General features: G+C 43.0%; 1 protein-coding gene across 2 annotated transcripts in view; it reads right to left on the bottom strand.

The window, feature by feature from the left end:
• SPIDR (scaffold protein involved in DNA repair) overlaps positions 1 to 22892 on the bottom strand; it is a 348123-nt gene that overhangs the window by 87442 nt on the left and 237789 nt on the right. For both annotated transcript variants that reach the window (XM_082858553.1, XM_082858552.1), the window contains exons 9-10: positions 9589 to 9784; positions 7916 to 8145 (exon numbers count right to left, since the gene is read on the bottom strand). In XM_082858553.1, the coding sequence (XP_082714679.1) occupies positions 7916 to 8145; positions 9589 to 9784 (426 nt within the window). The remainder of the gene's footprint in view (positions 1 to 7915; positions 8146 to 9588; positions 9785 to 22892) is intronic.

The following is a 22892-nucleotide window of genomic DNA, read 5'->3' as shown; positions in this document are numbered from 1 at the left end:
ATTGGAGCCCTCATACATTGCTGGTGGAAATGTAAAATGGTGCAGTTTCTTTGGAAAACACTTTAATTCCTCAAAGAATTAAAAAAGAAAGGAGTTACCATATGACCCAGCAATTCCACTCCTAGATATATACTCAAGAAAACTGAAAAATTACATCCACAGAAAAAACTTGGACACAAATGTTCATAGCAGCACTATTCCAAAACAGATAAATCCAGAGACAGAAAGCAGAGTAGTGGTTGCCATGGAGAAGGGGAGTCAGCAGCCAATTGGTATGGAGTTTCTTTTTGAGGTCACAAAAATGTTCTAACATTAGAATATGGTCATGATTGAACAACTCTGTAAATATAATAAAAACTGTTGACCTGTACACTTTAAAAGGGTGAATTTTTACAGCATGTGAATTATGTATTGATAAAGCTCTTTAAAAAAGAGGTAGAAGTAAGACAGATTCTTTCAGCTTCTTTTCAACTTCCAATTTTGACAGCTGTTTGTGTACGCATTAAAGAACAGCTAGGACTAGAACTGTAATTCCATGGACTTGATGCTATTTTTACCCCTCACAGTAATTCAGAATGTGGACAGGAGGAACGGCAAAGAATGTAAAAGATCTGGATGTCAATTAGCAGAATTACCAGCGATAAGAGAGGACTGAGAAGAAAATGGGGCTGAATGACCTTGGGGTATCACAAAAGAGGTATTTTAGAGAGGAAATAAGCAAAAGTTAAGAGCTGGGAAGCTGAGATTAAAGGGTTTATTTAAGACTCATGAACACAGAGTTAACGACTAACTAGAAAAACCTTAAGAAAAACCTGAGGAATGGGCTATGACATCATTTATGAGGACACGTTAAAAAATGACGCTCTCCTCTTATAATACCTTTGCATCACGATAAAAATACGCAAATCATTGAAGAGGAGTGATTCCAATTTTTCTACAATATGAAGAAATGAAGTACAAGTAAAATCACAACCTTAGAAATGTGATGCTGAGCGGGTCAATCAATGCAATCACTGCACAGTCTGGTGGGTGTGGCAGGCACAAAAGGAGGGCAGGTGGGGTGGCCTGTGTGCCTCTGATGAGCAGGAACTGTCGTCCTCCCTTTGGGCTCTTCCACCGCTGACATGTATGAACTGCTGTTCTGGAGGAAGAACACCACGCCATTCCATCTTGATACACACACACAAGAGACATGAATCCAGCATATCATCCAACCAGGTAACAGGAAGAAAGTGAAAGTTCATAAGAGCTGGAGACCTAGCTGGTGAGCACACAGCTGATGACTTTCTTTTCAACAGAGCCCTGGCAAGCTGGAGACAAGAATCGTTCTCTACTGTCCAAACACAAACAAAGGGCTCGAATCATCCCACCCACTACCTGCTAGTTACTCATTCTGCATTTCCACCATCAGCAGTCTGGGATGTCTTTAGTTGCTCTAGATAAAAGACAAAACTAGACCAGCTGTAGTTAACAGCACCATCCAACACGGGACGCGGCACTCGGGCAATTGCTGGAAATGTGTTTATTACAGAGGAACTTCTATACTTCCATCACTGAGAGGCAGGGGTCACAGTTCACATATGAATACACATAAACGTTTGTTTTCTAAAGTAAATGAGCTTCAACTCCTTGCTGATGAGTAGGGTGAGGGTGGCCAAAAGCATGGAAGTAAAACCACTTTAATCAAGCTTCCCCTGCAGCTAGACAACAGACACAAAAGTAACACAAATGCTGATTCGTAACTAGATGTCTTTTCTTTGCTTATGTTAGGTTTCTATTACTGTACAATGTTGTTTATCAGTATTTTACAATTTTAAAGTATTCACGCTTGCTTTTCAAGAGCTAGTGAGCCACCCTCTGAGCGCTATTAGTATATGGGAAGCATCGTGGTAAATGCTTTACATATGTGATCTCATTTAATCCTCATCATGAACCTGTATTATGGACAGTATTATAATTCCAATTTCAGAAATAAGGAAACACAATTTGTTCCAAGTCTCCCTGCTAAGTGGGGGAGTCAGCATTTGAACCAAGACTAGTCTGAATCTAGACCTTCTGCTCCTTCCACTGACGGCCTGCCTCTACCTCAACGCATTTTCAAAAGACAAATGGTATTTGCCTTTCTCTGTCTGACTTACTTCACTTAGTATGATATTCTCTAGGTCCATCCATGTTGCTGCAAATAGCAATATTTCACTCTATTTTATGGCTGAGTAGTATTCCATTGTGTATACATATACCACACCTTCTTTATCCATTCATCTGTTGACAGACATTTAGGTTGCTTCCAAGTCTTGACTATTGTAAATAGTGCCACTATGAACATTGGTTCTACTGAAATCTAAAAAAAATGATACAAATGAACTTATTTACAAAACAGAAACAGACATACAAAACAAATTTATGGTTACCAAAGGGGAAAGCGGGGGAGGGAAACATTAGGAATTTGGAATTAACAGATACATACCACTAGAGAAAATAGATAAACAACAAGGACCTACTGTAGAGCACAGGGAACTATATTCAGTATCTTGTAATAAACCATAATGGAAAAGAACATGGAAAAGAACATATATACACAAAACTGAATCACTGTGCTGTATACCTGAAACTAACACCATTGTAAATCAACTATACTTCAATTAAAAAAAAAAAAGAAGAAAGAAAACTGGTCCCAACATTGGAAGCAAGAGACAGAATGCCTGCACTGTGGTTCTGCTCTGCTGTTGAATGCTGGGCATTCTCACTCCCTTCTGTGTCAACAAAACTTTGCTGTCAAAACCTGTCCACGCTCCCCACTTCCCACCCACTCCTGCGTGCCCAGGGAGCTAGCATCCACCTCCACCCCCAGCAACTCCTGTGCATAAAGTCATCCAGGAACTTCACACGGCTTCATCCGTCACCTTATTAGGCTTCTCTGAGGCACCCCGTCAGCTGCCCTCTACCACACATGGCACTCCACCATGCTGAGTGCCTGCCACGACTAGCCCTTCCTCTCCAGGCTCCTCTGTGGTCCCTCTTCTACCCATTCTCTAATGCTACAGGACCTTAGATCTTGACACTACACCTCTTCCTTCTTTTGTGTCTACTATTTCCCTAATGTGCTCTCATCCACTGCCCTGGCTTTAGACAGTTTCCAGCTGGGACAGAACAGCTGTGAAGGGGGTAAAGGGAGGAGGGCTGGGGCATCTGCCTCTCACTACAGGCCCTCCAGGGCCTTTGGAACTTAGCACCATGGACAACCGTAACCTCTTCAAATTAGCCAACAAAACGAATGCACATACAAATATACAGACCGACCAGCTGTAGGCTGAAAACCCCCCAATATTTATTTCCAACCTAAAATCTTCTCTGAATGTGAGATCTGTAGATCCAGACTTTTCCATCTGACATCCTTTCTTGCATGTCTCAAGGGAATCTCAAACTAAACAGGCCCCAAACTGAATTCTCAAGCTTCCCTCCAAACCAGTTTTCTCACCTCAGTAAATGGCCCATCACTCAACCAAGCACTCAAACTGAGGATCGGTCTTAATATTTCCTTCCCCCCTACCCCCACTCAATCCCCCCTACCCCCACTCGATCCCCCCTACCCCCACTCGATCCCCCCTACCCCCACTCGATCCCTTACCAAGTCACCACACGCATCAGAAACGTTCCTCCATTTTGCCGTGGTGCCGCGTGACACTTGGAGCCTGGGCTGTGCTGGATGCAGCAGTAGCCTCTTCCCGGCCTCTCTGCTTCCACTGGGGCCCTGCTCCACAACCCCTCTTCCCCAAACCACTTTCCATCCCACAGCTGAAGTGTCTGTCAGATGGGTACACCTTGTTTGGGTTTGGCTCCTGCCCATGGCCCACGCACGCTGGCCACTCCACCATCTCCCTCCTGTTTGGAGCTCTCAAAGGCACTCCCTCTATTTCATCTGCTTTTCACCTAACATCCACTTAGTTTTCAAGTGTCACTTAAATAGTACTGCCTTAGAACACCTGCGCTTGAATCCACAAAGTAAACTCTTTCCCTTCTCCACTTGTCTCTCATAGTATCCCACTTTTTCCTCACCAGAGCACTGACCACAACTTAAAACCATAAATGTATTTGTTTTCAATTGTTTTGTGTGGGACACCCTCACCAGACTATGCCCCATGAGCACAGCATGATGCCTGTTTTTGTCAACCATGCAGACCCAGAATCTGGCCCAGGGTAACGGTGGATTTTTTTTTTCCTTAGTGAAAAGAAGAAGAAATATTAAGACAACAGACTAAAGGAAGGGTCAAAAGATGAAAAGAGAATAACATCAAGGTATAGAGGAAGGAAAATGTGCCTATTTTTCCTGAGTTCAGCTCAATGAATTTCTATAAAACTGAAGTGCAAGATAACTAGAAAATAGTTAAATAAGAAGGTTCTGTCCCCTCCAGGCGTTTGTCCAAATGCATGACCATTTTTATGAATTCAACGCCCTCACAAAAGACTAACTCTCCCATAATAAGTATTTCTGCAATGACAAGCTAGAAAGAATGTGCGTCTCTGAGGGATAAAATAAGTTAAATATCTCAAGGACAAAGGAAGTGAAGGTTTCACAGAAAGGAGGAACAAAGGCAATGTTTAACGGCGATCCCCATGGACCTGGAGCAAGGCCGTTCGGTCTAGATTCCACTCTGCCAGGAGGGAGGGGGTCACTAGGGAGTCCACGTACTTTTTCTTGGCCCCAGTTTCCATCAGTATAAACCAGTGCTCCCTTTGGGCTAAAAAGCCTATGGTCTTATTAGTCATGCGTTTATATAATATTCATTCAATATGCAGTGGATCTAGATAAAGGTGTGTTTTGCCTCTGAACAGACTGCCTTGCTTACTGTTTAGGGAGTGTTCTCTGGACTGGTTTTTTGTTACCTTTGATTTAGGGGTTTATAAAACTTCAGTTCGTGTTGGTTACGCTGACCTATAACACCTTGAGAAACCAAGTAGAAATGTTTTCTGTAATAGCTTGAGTTAAAGGACGTCATCCTGAAGAACAACGGACCGGAGACTCCTACTTATTATATTTCTGAAACCTGAAGTGTATTTCTGATACTGTTTCACAGCTCAGAGAATATGAACCTTTTGACAGAATCTATCTGACCCCCTTCAGGACTGGCAGGCTTCAGATTTCTTTTGATTTCAAAGCTAACAAAAATTGGGCTATCTGCGAGAAGACAAGCTCTTACTGATCTCATAAAAGTGACACGGCTAGAGCACTAGCTTGATACGATCAAGGTGCCAAGTTAGACCGAAAAGTCACCACAGCTTCCTCGGGAGGCACCTGGCCTGCTCTGGGCAGGAAGGGAGAATCACCGTGGCCGCAGAGTCTCATAAGACAGTGCCGTCTCTCTTTGCACAGGCCTTAATGTATTCTGACACGGCCATTTCTGACTGTAGAAAACACACAGTGATCAGAGTAGTCTTCAGCTCACTGCTGGCTAGAGAGGTCTCTGAGGTAAAGCAGGTGAGGTAACGCAGGGGACGGCAGGTCAGCGGCCCTCACTGTTCAACCTCCCTCCTGCGCTGGCTGTGCTCGGGCCTCTGGACAAGACTGACTCTGTGCACTGCACAGCTGCCCCAAGTTACCGACGGGCAGGAAGTTACAGGCAGAATTCAAGTAGAAAAGGGTGACCTAGGCGATACGCCTAAGTCTTCTGATGGTGTCTCCTCTTGTATCGTGTTGCACATGCAGGTGTAAAGGTCCACACCAGGACACATGCTGCTGAGGGACTCCCCAAGGAGATGCCTTATACACACCAGCAAAGAATCACTAGGGTGCTAAGTGTAATGTTACTTCTATCTTAATGTGATTTGTAAACTGGAGACCCTGATCATTATTATAGCAAATGAATCTAGAAAAAACTAATGATCAGTTATACAATAAGACCTTTTTGTACCCCAAAGACATCTCAGAAGCCTTGTCTCAAACCCAAGGCCAAACGCTATGGCCTCTGTCCAAAGGTTCCTTTTCATGCACAGCTCCCGCAGTGGCTTTCCAGGATGACTTAAGCCCTGGGTCAGCTGTATTCTAAACACAGCTTGGTTCTAACTCAATATTCTTCCCTTTCTTTTAGCTCCCGTATTCTCTACAATACTGTCATTTGGGGATTCTATACCTCGTGATGTTTTTCTTTCATCCACCTGTATGACTATCAGCAGTAAGAACCTCTCTGAGGTCCCGTTTCCTCACCTGTGAAATGGCGCTAAGGTCCTCCAGCCTCTGTTTACAGCCTCACGTGTGCAACGAGAAGCCCCCCACCACGATGCAGGCACATTCCATCTGAATAACTCAATGCTGTTTTCTTATTTTTGAGGTATGCCTGCCCTGCCTTCAATCCACCACGAGCACAGTCTCATTCGATATGTCCCAGGTGTATTACAAGGCACAAACCCAAAGCACTCACACGCTGACCACTGGCAGCAGCTTACCTTCCAATTTCTTCTCTTTGCTCAACAAGTAAAACAGGTGCCGCCGCAGAGCTGGAGGATGGCCTCCGAGGAGCGCGATGCTCAATGCCAGCTCTGCCGCCTCAGCTCCGGCTGTGCCCGCCCCCCTGCAGCGGTGCCCCACGCCCTGCTCACTTGGTACTCCCGCCTTAGAGCCTAGCACGGCTACCGACCGCGAGAAAAGCTAAGCAAGACTAACCCTCTGTCTAACCTGTAACTGTCTCAGGTGATCCTATTTAGAGGTACACAAGTTTAAGTCTAGCACAAGACTGGTCGACAGCTACAGGTCATGTTAAGACCTAAAGATGGATATAATGGTTTCACACACACGCATATTCCAAACAAAATAAAAATAAATTTTTTCTATAATTCCAAAAGAAACATTCTCTAACTCTACACCTGAAGGGACTTTTTCAAATTCATGGTACTTTAAAATAAGTTGCTGTCCACTGGAAGAGGACTCACGGTTAACAGGGCAGTGCTTCCTGCTTGCTTTTTCTGAAAAATATCAGAAGGCACTGTAAGGATAGGATGACTGTGAATTACTATTTCTTCAGTAGTGTTCTCCTAATAGTAGAGAGACGAAATGACTGTTTGATGAACTGGCGTCTAAGCTTGTCATTTCTCTTCTGTTATAAATCTGTCCTACTGCTTTGAGGGCAATTTAACACAGAAAGATAACCTCAGAAGAGTCTGACATAAATAAATAAACTCCCCGTCAGCGATGTGTCTCTAGCTATTTGAAAACAAATAAAGCCAGGAGGAGCCTAAGTCTCAGTAGAAAAGATGCCATTCCCACAATCTGTTGGAGCAAAGTACTCTGAATCACAGGTTTGCCCTCGCTTTCGTAGCTACCTAGCCATCCTGTGTACCAAGGCAGCCACTATCCACATAAACTTTAAAATAAAGTTAACTAAACTTAAATAAAATTTAAAATGTAGTTCCTCGGTCCCACTAGCCATATTTCCTACATGGTGGTCAGTGGTCACCTCACTGGTTAGGGCAGTAAAAAAATGTCTGCATCACAGCAGAAGTTCTGCCAAGAGCTCTGATGCAGACGCGACAGCACCATCTGGGAGCCACAGATTTACCAGCTGCCACTTACTTATTCAGGTGTTTAAGACATAAAACTTGATAGCTATTGCAGTGGTCTTTTTAAGTACGTAACCATGCCTTGGCTTTCTTATAACAATACCATTTGTGCTTGTATTACTTTCAGTAACATGAACTATTAAAGGTAAAAGTAAATGCGACTAACTTTTTCAGTAAGGACTTTTTTTTACAAATAGACAAAATTCTCTGTCATACCATGTGTCCCAAATTCTGATGTAAATAAAAACCAACCAAACAAATACAACCCATGTACATGGTGAATACAGTGAAGAAATTGCTCTGAGAAGAGCCTCCACTTTCTCCAGGTGAGGCTGGGCGCCTGCACCTGTGTTTTGTCACTCACCGAACTCCAGGAGGGTCTGTGCCATCTGCCTGCTGACACCTGCAGCGAAGAGAGTAAACTCTCTGCACCACCACCCGGACCCCGGCTCCCGACCAGGTGGCAACTCCTTGGCTTTCGACTGCATCCAGCAGAGAATCCCTCAGGGGAGCTCGGGCGCGGAAGCCCAGCTCTGCTTGTTCGTGTCTGAGGGTCCAGTCTGTGCCCACGGTGGTGTGACCACCACACATAACCTGGCAAGACACGCAAAGGAAACAATTCCAGTCTGACCCACGAGGGCACACTACATACCAAATCCCGACGTGCTTGGGGAACCCTAAGCATCGGGTGTGACTGCAGGACACTCAAGGAATGACAAGGACAGATGCACGCCCATGGCGCGGGGCTCCCATCCGCAGGCCACCAACGTGACCGAGGAGGCCTGGTGAGTCGAGGAACAGGGGAGCGGCAGGAGGACAGACCACCTCGGGGATTTGAAAACATGGAGAAAGTACTGCTATTAAAACACCTTATGGTGATTTAAAAAATTTTCTTTTATGAGGTAACGCTCTCAATAGCACAAACTACAAAACAAAACAAAAGAATGACTAGGGTTATTATGAAGTGCTAGCACTTTGCACACTCCTGTGAGCAACATGCAACACCTTTATGATCCCAGTAAACATCCTAGTAAATAAATATCCTCTAGAGTGCTCCATGCTTCCTACATTGCAGCACTTTTCTTTACATACGGTGCTGCGTAACAAACACATTTAACCTCACAACCCAAGGAGGCAGGCTGCATAGTTACCACTGTTTGCCAGATGAGAATGTTGAGACAGGAGTTCAGCGTCTTACCCAAGGTCACCCAACAGCAAGTGGCTGAGGCAGGACCCGAACTAGGCACCTAGTTCCAAAGTCCACACGCTTAACCACTAAGCCTACTGCCTCTCCGCTAGCACTGACGTGAGACGAAGACACACCTCATGAATTTAACATCACATAGCTGTCTAAAACTGTACATTAAAGCAGTAATGCACTTTGAGCTGTATTTTACATCTGTTCAATTAAATTGATTAGACAGCCCTCCTTTTCACATAATCCTCTCCAGACACACGCTCTGACAGTCAAAGGGAGCTCCTGCTCAACTCCACACCTACCAAGTAGGTTCAAAGTCCGTTTCCTTTCCTTTCCGATGTCCCCTCACACTGTCAGCCTCAGTATTCCGCTCTGCGCTGACTGGGATAACTAGGCGACCCTGAGGCAGGCGCACTGAAGTCAGACACTTGGAGCCCGAGTGGTCCCGGGGGTGTCCTTTGTGCCCGCCGCAAGTGAAGTTTAGTGGTTCCCCAAGTTCATCTTGGTGGATGACCATGGCTCAGGGCCACTAAAATTCCAAAAAGCAATCTCCAGTGTATAACCTCAAGTTTATGCAGCTCTTTTTATCCCAAGGGATACAGATGTTATGAAAAAGAAAAACATGATTTTTTTAATAAATAAAAGACGCTTAAATAAAATTCTTAGGCAATTATGGGAAGAGAAAAAAAAAGAAAACTCATATTTTAATAAATTAAAGATTACATATATAGTTGCTGAATATTTGGAAAGGACCAAAGGTAATCACCTCTATAAATTCCAAAGCCTTTAAACGCAGTATTACTACAAAGCAAAAAACCTCTAAGTCCGTGATAGTTTACCTGGTTTTCAGGTGAGTTATTTGTTAGGCTCTTAAATCTAAACATCTGGGCCAAAATGATGCTTCTTCTTGGAAGGGGTGTGTCCCAACTGTGCACTTCATGTGTTGTTTTTGAATCTTCTTTGGCAACAACTTTCTGACAAAAATAAGTATTCAGAATAACAGGGCAACTTCCATTTGGGATAATAAGTTTTTGCCTGGAAAGGGAAAGAAATACAAATACAAGTTTATCTGCAATGCTGGATTCCCCTCACCTTCTTGCTAAATCACAAAGGACAACGACTTGCTGGCTAAGGACACAGGCCCTAGAGCAGCTGCCAGTGCATCTGGTTCTGCTCTTCTGAGCAAGTCTTGTGTCAGGAGTGGGGGTGGAAGGGGCGGCAGTGCTCGAGCTGGAGGTCCCCCGGGGCCTCCCAGGCTGCTGGACAGTGGCCTCAGGGCCCCTCGGGGAAAGTACTTGGCCGGGGGGGTGGGGGGCACACAGCTGCCCGACACTGAAGTGAATGTTACAAGAAAGACCTTCGGACACTTCACAGCTCTCATCTTTCAGAAAACATGACACCAGACACCAAAGGAGCTCCACCTTCACTACCAAACGGACCACAGTCACTGAAATGGCCCCCATTCAAGTGGAAGTAGGACAATGTGCTACTGGTTCCTCTCAGACTAGCTAATGCTCATTCCTCACACAGGCAGCGCTGCTTAACAGGAAGGTTAACAGGAAGACGGAGTAGACACACTTTCCCCTATTTCTCCCGTTAGACACAAGGAAATGCCTGGTGCTGCACAGAAACGAAAGAGCAGAAGAAGCTGAAAGGGGAGAGGAGGAGGCTGTCCAGCTGGGACCCAAGGACAGACAGAGCAGCAAGTTCCTGAGCTTCCTCTCTGCAGCCTAGAAACAGCAATGGGTGCCGACAAAGGCACCCTCGAAAGGAAGGACAGGGAAGGGGCAGCCCAGCGAGACAGAAAAGTCCTAGGAAATCACTGCTCTACTCTTGGCAAATATCACAGGAAAACTGTGACCTACTGCCACACACAGCAGGCAAAGTGCAAGTAGGGGCTGGACATGCCCCTCGACAGGCTGTGATGAAGAGTCTGTGCAGGCCGGCTGGGCTGGTGTGAGACGAGGCGCTCACCCTCACACCCCCATCACTCCCGTAACCGAGCCTCACTCCCCGCCCCTTGGAGCAGAGTCCAGTGGCCCAGCAGAGTCAGTACTTTCACCACTACCCGGCCCTCCCACTTCCTCCACTGCAGTGAGTGGCAGCCTCGTGGGAAGCGGTAACGAAGGAAATCCTGACGCCTCCCTCCACCTGGTAGTAAGAAGCCCCCCACCCTCCCAACGTCTCTTCTCAGAGCAGTGCCAGACAAAGCCACCTAAAACTGGTTTAAATAAGATCCAGGATCTCGTATCATAATACCTAACATGTATAGGTTACCATCTAGAACCACCTGTTACACTAAGAACCAGGAAAATTCTCACTTGAATGAAAAAACACAGTGACTAGATGACAATGTTAAGATGACGCAGATGTCAGAATTACCTGACAAAGATTCAAAAGCAGCCATTACAAACATGCTTCAGTGACAGTTACAAATGCACATGAGACAAATGAAAGAACAGAAAGTCTCAGCAAAGAAACAGGAAGTCTTAGCAAAGATACAGATTTTCTTAAACGGAAATTTTATAACTAGGAAATAAAATAATGAAAATAAAACTCACTGGATGGGTTCAACAGCAGAATGAAGGGAGCAGAGAAAAGGATCAGTGAACGTGAAGATAAAATAATATAAATTACCAAATATAAACAACAAAGAAAAAAGAGACCAAAAAAAACCAATGAACAGAACCTCAAGAGGTGTGAGGAAGAAGAAATAAAAATGGAAAGATACAGGTAAATAAAATAGGCTTTCCTGCTCCTGTTGAGTTTTTGAAATTATATTTGGAGTTGAAGCAAGAATTATAACACTGTCTGATATGGTTCTAAATGTATGCAAAGGAAATATTTAAGACAGTCATGTAAATGAGGACAGTAAAGGGACATAAGAGGCAAGGTTCCTACACTTCACACAAACTGGCAAAATGTTGACCCCATAAACTGATAAGTTATGCATACAAAATGTAATGCCTAGAGCAACCAATAACATAGCTATAACAACACAAAAACATTATAAATAAATTAAAATGAAATTCTAAAAAATGTTCAAGCAACCCACATAATGCCAGGAGAAAAAGAAAAACCCAGAGAAATGAAAAACAGAGAACAACACAGAGAAAACGAGAAATAAAAAGGGAGACTTAAGTCTTAATATATCAATAATTACATTAAGTGTATATGGTCTAAAAAAGCAATTAAAAGACAGATTAGCAGAGTGTATTAAAAAATACGGTCCATCTTTATGCTGTCTACAAGAAATTCACTTCAAATATAAAGATACAGGTAGGATGAAAGTAAAAGGCTGGGGGAAAAACCATCATGTAACATTAACATAAATATGGTTGAAATTACTATCAGATGAAGTAGGCTTTAGAGCAAAGAAAATTATCAGGGATAGAGAGGGACATCACACAATGATTAAAAGGGACAATCCACCAAGAAGACAAATTTGCAATGGTAATATTTTAAGCCAATAGACTACACGTATGGTAACTTAGAAATAACAATTAGGAGACATGGAGAGACAGAGGCAAGCCAGACACAGAGTGACAGTCAGCAAGAAGAGGTTCAAGAAAGCAAGAGGGCAGGGGTGGGGCACAGCATCGGGTACCACTGGGCTCAACTGTGAAGGTCCTGATACAGCAGGATGGATGAAAGATGTCATACGTGCCCAGCCTTTTCTTTCAAGTTAATTTGAAAAATATGATCAAGTAATATTCTTTTTTTTTGCGGTACGCGGGCCTCTCACCGCCGCGGCCCCTCCCGTTGCGGAGCACAGGCTCCGGACGCGCAGGCTCAGCGGCCATGGCTCACGGGCCCAGCCGCTCCGCGGCATGTGGGATCTTCCCGGACCGGGGCATGAACCCGCGTCCCCTGCATCGGCAGGCAGGCTCTCAACCACTGTGCCACCGGGGAAGCCCGATCAAGTAATATTATTTTAACTGCTAAGTTAAGAACATAGCACAAGATTTCTGTGTGTATTTAGAACCTTACAGTTTACAGAGAGACATACTAACATTAGAACTCTGTTCTGCCAAATTCAAAGTCCTGTTTGAGGCTATTAAGGTTAAACCAAATTAAAAACATACCTATACCAAATAGATGTGCAAGGCTAGTGGATTTGGGATAGACCTTAAAACCCATATCTAGGTCCATTTGGTTCATTTTGCTGTTTTCACTCAACACCTATGACATGCCAGGCAAGGCGCAGGGGACTGGGAATCCAGTCTGAGACAAGAAGGCTGAGAGGACAGGTTTACTGCAAAGGAAAAGAGTGTTATATGATACCCCGAGGGAGGACCCTCTGGAGACAGGGAAGGTTTCCCAGGAGAGGTAACCAGGTGAGGGCTGCCTGGGTGAGGGTGTGTGAAGGCACAGGGAAGGGGATGGTGGGGCACCTGCGGGGCTGCCTTGGTGGCAATGACCACAACTCAAATTCCATGTGACAAGCAGAGTTCTCAGTACTACCTCACTGAGCTTCTGCAGAAGAAACACAGATGCTGTTTCCTTCGTTAGGAGGCCAAGGACGTCACAGCCTTTCAACATCCATATACATGGCACCAGCGTCATGCTCCTAGGGAGTGTGACCTCTTTATTTCTTTTTATGCTGCAGGCCAGTGTTAACTGCTGTGGACTCTACTATCACCTCTCTACTTATCTTATTGCCACAAATGTTATGTGATGACCAAAAAGCAAGTTTACAGAGCATGTATTCAGATTAATATTATAACAAGTTTAACCAGTTTTTCTGAAGATCTAACTAAAAATAAAGACAAACCTAAGGGGCTTCCCTGGTGGCGCGGAGGTAAGAATCAGCCTGCCAATGCAGGGGACATGGGTTTGAGCCCTGGTCTGGGAAGATCCCACATGCTGCAGAGCAACTAAGCCCATGTGCCACAAGTACTGAGTCTGCGCTCTAGAGGCCACGAGCCACAACTACTGAGCCCGTGTGCCACAACTACTGAAGCCCATGCACCCAGAGCCCGTGCTCCGCAACAAGAGAAGCCAACGCAATGAGAAGCCCGCGCACCGCAACAGAGTAGCCCCCACTCGCCGCAACTAGGAAAAGCCCACGCGCAGCAAAGAAGACACAACCAGCCATAAATAAACAAACACAAACAAATAAATAAGACAAACTTAAGATGTTAAACCTCACTTGATAAATCACATCACAACCAACACCACCAGTGAACATCATCATGATGCTGGACTCACAGTGATTCGTCTGTTAAGGAAGTTGAAGAGTGTGTGTTTACTTTCTAGTAAACTCTCAGAGCATCCTTGAAAAGTCAGCAGCCATGGCAATAGGATGGGCTGCAACGTGGGACAGTCACACACATGGTAAAATACACAAAAAACTAGACAGTAACAGTCTTCCGTGGAGTCCAAGCACTATGGTTTCTCTTGGACACTTGAAAAAAAAAGAAAAAAAAGAGAATCCTGTATGTTCAATACAAATGACAATTTGTCCAAATGTTTGCTTTCATGAAGAACCATTTCCACTGCTCTTTACTGAGAGTGTTATATACAGAACTCAGGTAAAACAAGAAACAAGACTGTTTTTTTTAATGTCACCAAGGGCAGAGAGGAAAACCAAGTGAAATATCTTTTCATTTGCTATCACTTGTCAACACTGCCGAAGTGTTAAATACCCCATTATCAGCTCATAAAACAAACAATATTTATTTCACATCACAAATCAGATCAGTTTGCTTGTTTACTGTCTAGGAAGAACGTGTCCAAATTTGGCGGGTGGCAAGGATGACTAAGGGATTAAATGCAGTGACCTAAACCAAGACAAATAGAAGGTATTTTCTTTCCTTCCTTTCCTTCCCTCCTTTAATGGCTGGTCAGCTAAAGAAGTCAGACTAAGAACTGTAGTTGTCAAAAAAACGTAACCTAGACTTAATTCTTCTTTCCACTGAAGACATACTTGGGATAAACCAATCAATTTTGTTTACAATTTAGTCTCAACTCGAAGCCCCACTGGCCTGAGGACAAAGCTGTCTAGTACACACATCTTCCGGACACGGGAGGCCAAGCCATTGTGTGGGGCTAGTTGAGAGGGCTTACAGTCCATACAGGGACACACACGAAGGAAACAACTAAGTGCAGTAAAACATCATTGGTGCTGCAGCAGAACCAATGCAGCCATACATACATGAATAAATAAATAAATAAATAAAATTAATTTATAGAAAAAAACGGTGTAAAGAATTAAAAAATAAAAAATGAAGCCAGTCTGTTCTCTTCCCTGGAAGGAGGATGGGACCCACCACTTGGATACAGCAAGAAAGGTCCTGCATCCTTCCTGGAGGGACCAGTGCGCGGGAAAGGGAGTGACACAACTGCCAGGCGGTCGCTGGCCCACAGGATCAGATGAAACTACCAGGACAGCGTGAGATGTGGGAGGCCGGTGTGACAAGCTGCAATGGAAGGACGTTAAATTTAATGCAAAAAGGTCCCTGGTGAAAACAGAACATCAGAGCCACCTTCTACACCTGTGCTTTTAAGGTAGCCCTTGTAGCTAACTGATTTTAAATAAAAAGAAGTAAAATAAAACTTAAAATGCATTTCCTGAGTTGTAGAAGCCACATTTCTAGTATTTGATGTGGTCAGTACCACAGTGGGCAGCACAGAGAACGCTTCCATCACTGCAGAAAGTACCATGCAGCTATCTGAGAATTTTGATTCTCAGGGCAGACAGTAAACCACATTCTAGTTACTTCGTAAACCCTTTCTGATTGATCAACTCATAGGATTTGAAAAAGGCTATTATGCCCCAGTGACTTCTGAGGCAACTGCACAAGCTTTGAACCATCTGAGTTCCCTCCTCCAGACACCGGCATCTGAACCCCTGCATGAAACTCAAGTCAGTGACAAGACAATGTTAACAGTGTTTGTCGTGAATTTTTAAAAATACCAACTATGCTGCCCACATTCTCAATTACTTACAGAGTGAACAGGCACTCCTCCTCTCACCAAAAGTCAGATTTATTCTAAGAAAAATTTAAAACCATAAGTCCTAAAAAAATCTCTAAAATGAAGAATTAAGCCAATTTCAGAAATAAGAAGTTCAAGGTTTATACTTCCTTTATTTTCAACTTCTTATTTGCCAAGATTTATCTCCCAGGTTCAACTTTATTTCTTTTAGCTTCCTACCCAAAAAATACCCACCTTATCTAAAAAAATTGATAAAAACACTGGCATTTATAACTGTGTGTGTTATTTTAAATTCCCAGAGTAGACTCTGTCTAATTCCCTTTTTATCCAAATAAACACATTGTTGAGGAACACTTTATTTCCGTTCAAAAGTGAACAGTAAACTACACTGAAGATGAATTCACTGAAGAATATAAAATGTGAAATAGACTTCCTCTATAAACCAGGAGTCTAATTCTCCAGATTAACAAAAGTCTCTGACTTGACCATTTCCTTTCTCAGGCACAGGTCACTGGAAATTGCAATTTAAAGAAAGAACCATCACATATCTGGGAGTGGTTGTAAACTTTACTTTTTTTTTTTTTTTTAACATCTTTACTGGAGTATAGTTGCTTAACAATGTTTAGTTTCTGATGTATAACAAAGTTAATCACCTGTACATATACATATATTCCCATATCTCCTCCCTCTTGCATCTCCCTCCCACCCTCCCTATCCCACCCCTCTAGGTGGTCACAAAGCACCGAACTGATCTCCCTGTGCCATGCGGCTGCTTCCCACTAGCTACCTGTTTTACAGCTGGTAGTGTATATATGTCCATGCCACTCTCTCACTTCGTCCCAGCTTCCCCTTACACCTCCCTGTGTCCTCAAGTCCATTCTCTATGTCTGCATCTTTATTCCTGTCCTGCCCCTAGGTTTTTCAGTACTTTTTTTTTTGGATTCCATATATACATGTTAGCATATAGTATTTGTTTTTCTCTTTCTGACTTACTTCACTCTGTAAGATAGACTCTAGGTCCATCCACCCCACTACAAATAACTCAATTTCATTTCTTTTTATGGCTGAGTAATATTCCATTGTATATATGTGCCACATTTTCTTTATCCATTCATCTGTTGATGGACATGTAGGTTGCTTCCACGTCCTGGCTATTGTGAATAGAGCTGCAACGAACATTGTGGAACATAACTCTTTTTTTTTTTTTTTTTGAGGTACGCGTGCCTCTTACTGTTGCAGCCCCTCCCATTGCAGAGCACAGGTTCCGGACGCGCAGGCTCAGCGGCCATGGCTCACGGGCCCTGCCGCTCCACGGCATGAGGGATCTTTCCAGACCGGGGCATGAACCCACGTCCCCTGCATCGGCAGGCAGGCTCTCAACCACTGCGCAACCAGGGAAGCCCAAATGACTCTTTTTGAATTATGGTTTTCTCAGGGAATATGCCCAGTAGTGGGATTGCTGGGTCGTATGGTAGTTCTGCTTTTAGTTTCTTAAGGAACCTCCATACTGTTCTCCATAATGTCTGTATCAATTTACATTCCCCTCAACAGTGCAGGACGGTTCCCTTTTCTCCACACCCTCTCCAGCATTTATTGTTTGTAGATTTTTGATGATGGCCATTCTGACCGGTGTGAGACGATATCTCATTGTAGTTTTTTTGTTTGTTTGTTTTTTTTTTGGAGTACGCAGGCCTCTCACTGCTGTGGCCTCTCCCGTTGCGGAGCACAGGCTCCGGACGCACAGGCTCAGCGGCCATGGCTCACAGGCCTAGACACTCCGTGGCATGTGGGATCTTCCCGGACCGGGGCACAAACCCGTGTCCCCTGCATCGGCAGGCAGACTCTCAACCACTGCGCCACCAGGGAAGCCCTCATTGTAGTTTCGATTTGCATTTCTCTAATGATTAGTGATGTTGAACATCCTTTCATGTGTTTGTTGGCAAACTGTATATCTTCTTTGGAGAAAAGTCTATTTAGGTCTTCTGCCCATTTTTGGATTGGGTTGCTTGTTTTTTTGATATTGAGCTGCATAAGCTGCTTGTAAATTTTGGAGATTAATCCTTTGTCAGTTGCTTCGTTTGCAAAGATTTTCTCCCATTCTGACGGTTCTCTTTTCGTCTTGTTTATAGTTTCCTTTGCCGTGCAAAAGCTTTTAAGTTTCATTAGGTCCCATTTGTTTACTTTTGTTTTTATTTCCATTTCTCTAGGAGGTGGGTCAAAAAAAGGATCTTGCTGTGATTTATGTCACAGAGGGTTCTGCCTATGTTTTCCTCTAAGAGTTTTATAGCGTCTGGCCTTACATTTAGGTCTTTAATCCATTTTGAGTTTATTTTTGTGTATGGTGTTAGGAATTGTTCTGATTTCATTCTTTTATATGTAGCTGTCCAGTTTTCCCAGCACCACTTATTGAAAACGCTGTCTTTTCTCCATTGTATATTCTTGCCTCCTTTAGCAAAGATAGGTGACCATATGTGCTTGGGTTTATCTCTGGGCTTTCTATCCTGTCCATTGATCTATATTTCTGTTTCTGTGCCAGTACCATACTGTCTTGATTCCTGTAGCTTTGTAGTAGAGTCTGAAGTCAGGGTGTCTGATTCCTACAGCTCCGTTTTTCTTTCTCAAGATTGCTTTGAGAAAGCAATCTTTGGCTATTCGGGGTCTTTTGTGTTTCCATACAAATTGTGAAATTTTTTGTTCTACTGTGAACAAAGCCGTTGGTAGTTTGATAGGGACTGCACTAAATCTGTAGATTGCTTTGGGTAGTACAGTCATTTTCACAATATTGATTCTTCCAATCCCAGAACATGGTATATCTCTCCATCTGTTTGTATCATCTTTAATTTCTTTCACCAGTGTCTTACAGTTTTATGCATACAGGTTTTTTGTCTCCATAGGTAGGTTTATTCCTAGGTATTTTATTCTTTTTGTTGCAGTGGCATATAGGGGGTGCTTCCTTAATTTCTCCTTCAGATTTTTCGTTGTTAGTGTGCAGAAATGCAAGAGGTTTCTGTGCATTAATTTTGCATCCTTCTACTTTACCAAATTCACTGATTAGCTCTAGTAGTTTTCTACTAGCATCTTTAGGATTCTCCATGTATAGTATCATGTCACCTGCAAACCGTGACAATTTTACTCCTTCTTTTCCAATTTGGATTCCTATTATTTCTTTTTCTTCTCTGACTGCTGTGGCTAAAACTTCCAAAACTATGTTGAATAACAGTGGTGAGAGTAGGCAACCTTTTCTTCTTTCTGATCTTAGAGGAAATGGTTTCAGTCTTTCACCATTGAGAACAATGTTGGCTGTGGGTCTGTCATATATGGCCTTTATTATGTTGAGGTAGGTTCCCTCTACACCTACTTTCTGGAGAGTTTTTATCATAAATGGGTGTTGAATTTTGTCGAAAGCTTTTTCTGCATCTACTGATATTATCATATGGTTTTTCTCCTTCAATTTGTTAATATGGTGTATCACACTGACTGATTTGCGTATATTGGAAGAATCCTTGACTTCTTGGGATAAACCCCACTTGATCATGGTGTATGATCCGTTTAATGTGCTGTTGGATTCTGTTTGCTAGTATTTTGCTGAGCATTTTTGCATCTGTGCTTATCAGTGATATTGGCCTCTAGTTTTCTTTTTTGTGACCTCTTTGTCTGGTTTTGGTATCAGGGTGATGGTGGCCTCATAGAATGAGTTTGGGAGTGTTCCTCCCTCTGCTATATTTTGGAAGAGTTTGAGAAGGATAGGTGTTAGCTCTTCTCTAAATGTTTGATAGAATTTGCCTGTGAAGCCATCTGGTCCTGGGCTTTTGTTTGTTGGAAGATTTTTAATCACAGTTTCAATTTCAGTGTTTGTGATTGGTCTGTTCATATTTTCTATTTCTTCCTGGTTCAGTCTCGGAAGGTTGTGCTCTTGTAAGAATTCGTCCATTTCTTCCAAGTTGTCCATTTTATTGGCATATATAGTTGCTTGTAGTAATCTCTCATGATCCTTTGTACTTCTGCAGTGTCAGCTGTTACTTCTCCTTTTTCATTTCTAATTCTATTGATTTGAGCCTTCTCCCTTTTTGTCTTGATGAGTCTGGCTAATGGTTTATCTATTTTATCTTCTCAAAGAACCAGCTTTTAGTTTTACTGATCTTTGCTACTGTTTCCTTCATTTCTTTTTCATTTATTTCTGATCTAATCTTTATGATTTCTTTCCTTCTGCTAATGTTGGTTTTTTTTTTCTTCTTCTTCTTTCTATAATTGCTTTAGGTTTAAGGTTAGGTTGTTTATTTGAAATTTTTCTTGCTTCCTGAGGTAGGACTGTATTGATATAAACTTCCCTCTTAGAACTGCTTTTGCTGCATCCCATAGGTTTTGGGTTGTCGTGTTTTCACTGTCATTTGTTTCTAGGTATTTTTTGATTTCCTCTTTGATTTCTTCAATGATCTCTTGGTTATTTAGTAGTGTATTGTTTAGCCTCCATGTGCTTGTATTTTTTACAGTTTTCTTCCTGTAACTGATATGCAGTCTTACAGTGTTGTGGTCGGAAAAGATACTTGATACGATTTCAATTTTCTTAAATTTACCAAGGCTTGATTTGTAACCCAAGATATGATCTATCCTGGATAATGTTCCATGAGAGCTTGAGAAGAATGTGTATTCTGTTGTTCTTGGATGGAATGACCTATAAATATCAATTAAGTCCATCTTATTTAATGTGCCATTTATAGCTTGCATTTCCTTATTTATTTTCATTTTGGATGAACTGTCCATTGGTGAAAGTGGGGTGTTAAAGTCCCCTACTATGATTGTGTTACTGTCCATTTCCCCATTTATGGCTGTTAGCATCTGCCTTATGTATTGAGGGGCTCCTGTGTTGGGTGCATAAATATTTTCAATTGTTATATTTTCTTCTTGGACTGATCCCTTGATCATTATGGAGTGTTCTTCCGTGTCTCTTGTAACATTCTTTATTTTAAAGTCTATTTTGTCTGATATGAGAATTGCTATTCCAGCTTTCTTCTGATTTCCAGTTGCATGGAATATCTTTTTCCATCCCCTCACTTTCAGTCTGTATGTGTCCCTAAGTCTGAAGTGGGTCTCTTGTAGACAGAATATATACAGGTGTTGTTTTTGTATCCATTCAGCCAGTCTATGTCTTTTGGTTGGAGCATTTAATCCATTTACATTTAAGGTAATTATCGATATGTATGCTTCTATTACCATTTTCTTAATTGTTATGGGTTTGTTTTTGTAGGTCTTTTCCTTCTCTTGTGTTTCCTGCCTAGAGAAGTTCCTTTAGCATTTGCTGTAAAGCTGCTTTGGTGGTGCTGAATTCTCATAACTTTTGCTTGTCTGTAAAGGTTTCAATTTCCCTGTCAAATCTGAATGAGATCCTTGTTGGGTAGAGTAATCTTGGTTGTAGGTTTTTCCCTTTCATCACTTTAAATATGTCCTGCCGCTCCCTTCTGGCTTGCAGACTTTCTGCTGAAAGATCAGCTGTTAACCTTATGGGGATTCCCTTGTATGTTATTTGTTGCTTTTCCCTTGCTGCTTTTAATATTTTTTCTTTGTATTTAACTTCTGATAGTTTGATTAATATGTCTTGGCATGTTTCTCCTTGGATTTATCCTGTATGGGACTCTGTACACTTCCTGGACTTGATGATTTCCTTTCCCATGTTAGTGAAGTTTTCAACTATAATCTCTTCAAGTGTGTTCTCAGTCCCTTTCTATTTCTCTTCTTCTTCTGGGATCCCTATAATCCAAATGTTGGTACGTTTAATGTTGTCCCAGAGGTCTCTGAGACTGTCCTCAATTCTTTTCATTCTTTTTTCTTTATTCTGCTCTGCAGTAGTTATTTCCACTATTTTATCTTCCAGGTCACTTATCCGTTCTTCTGCCTCAGTTATTCTGCTGTTGTTTCCTTCCAGAGAACTTTTAATTTCATTTATTGTGTTGTTCATCAATGTTTGTCTGCTCTTTAGTTCTTCTAGGTCCTTGTTAAACGTTTCTTGTATTTTCTCCATTCTATTTCCAAGACTTTGGATCATCTTTACTATCATTACTCTGAATTCTTTTTCAGGTAGACTGCCTACTTCCTCTTCATTTGTTAGGTCTGCTGGGTTTTTACCTTGCTCCTTCATCTACTGCATATTTCTCTGTCTTCCCATTTTGCTTAACTTACTGTGTTTGGGGTCTTCTTTTCGCAGGCTGCAGGTTTGTAGTTCCCGTTGTTTTTGGTGTCTGCCCCCAGTGGCTAAGGCTGGTTCAGTGGGTTGTGTAGGCTTCCTGGTGGAGGGGACTAGTGCCTGTGTTCTGGTGGGTGGGGCTGCATCTTGTCTTTCTGGTGGGCAGGGCCGCATCTGGTGGCGGGTTTGGGGAGTCTCTGAACTTAGTATGATTTTAGGCAGCCTCTCTGCTAATGGGTGGGGTTGTGTTCCTGCCTTGCTAGTTGTTTGGCATGGGCTCTCCAGCACTGGAGCTTGCTGGCTGTTGGGTGGAGCTGGGTCTTAGTGTTGAGACGGAGATCTCTGGGAGGGCTCTCACCGATGGATATTACATGGGGCCGCGAGGTCTCCGGTGGTCCGATGTCCTGAACTTGGCTCTCCCACCTCAGAGGCTCAGGCCTGACACCCGGCTGGAGCACTAAGAGCCGGTCAGCCACACAGTCAGGTACGTGGGGAGTTTCTTGCCTTTTGGGAAGTCTGAGGTCTTCTGCCAGCATTCAGTGAGTGTTCTGTAGGCATTGTTCCACGTGTAGAAGTATTTCTGATATATCTGTGGGGAGGAAGGTGATCTCCATATCTTACTCCTCTGCCATCTTGAAGGTCCCCCTGAAAGACATTTGCCTGTTTTCATCCAGCACTGCCTCCAACTCTTAGGGCTGTTTGATGACCTTCAAAGACTGATTTGCGTTGCTTCGGTTGGTGAGTTTCTCATCTCCTTACCCCAGTTCTCTGCTTCTTGTCACCACCACCTTCTGGGTGTCTCTTAGCACCGTTTGGACTCTCTATGGGAGGAAGTCAGAGGTGCTTTCCCCCTGGGGTGGGAGTAGAGTTGTGGTAGGAGTTGGGGGTGAGGTTGCAGATCCCTTCGCACTAAGGCTTTTCTTTCATAGTTTTTGCTAGTCTCTTCCCAGCCGCCCTAACTGACTTAAAGGGGAAAAATCTGTAAAGTTTATTTTCAAGGCACAAATCCCATACTTTTATTCAGTA

The sequence above is a fragment of the Leucopleurus acutus genome, assembly GCF_964270905.1.
Source record: "Leucopleurus acutus genome assembly, chromosome: 17".
Lineage (NCBI taxonomy): Eukaryota > Metazoa > Chordata > Mammalia > Artiodactyla > Delphinidae > Leucopleurus > Leucopleurus acutus.
The sequence above is the reverse complement of the archived record's forward strand: the minus strand, read 5'-3'. Positions and strand labels throughout refer to the sequence as shown.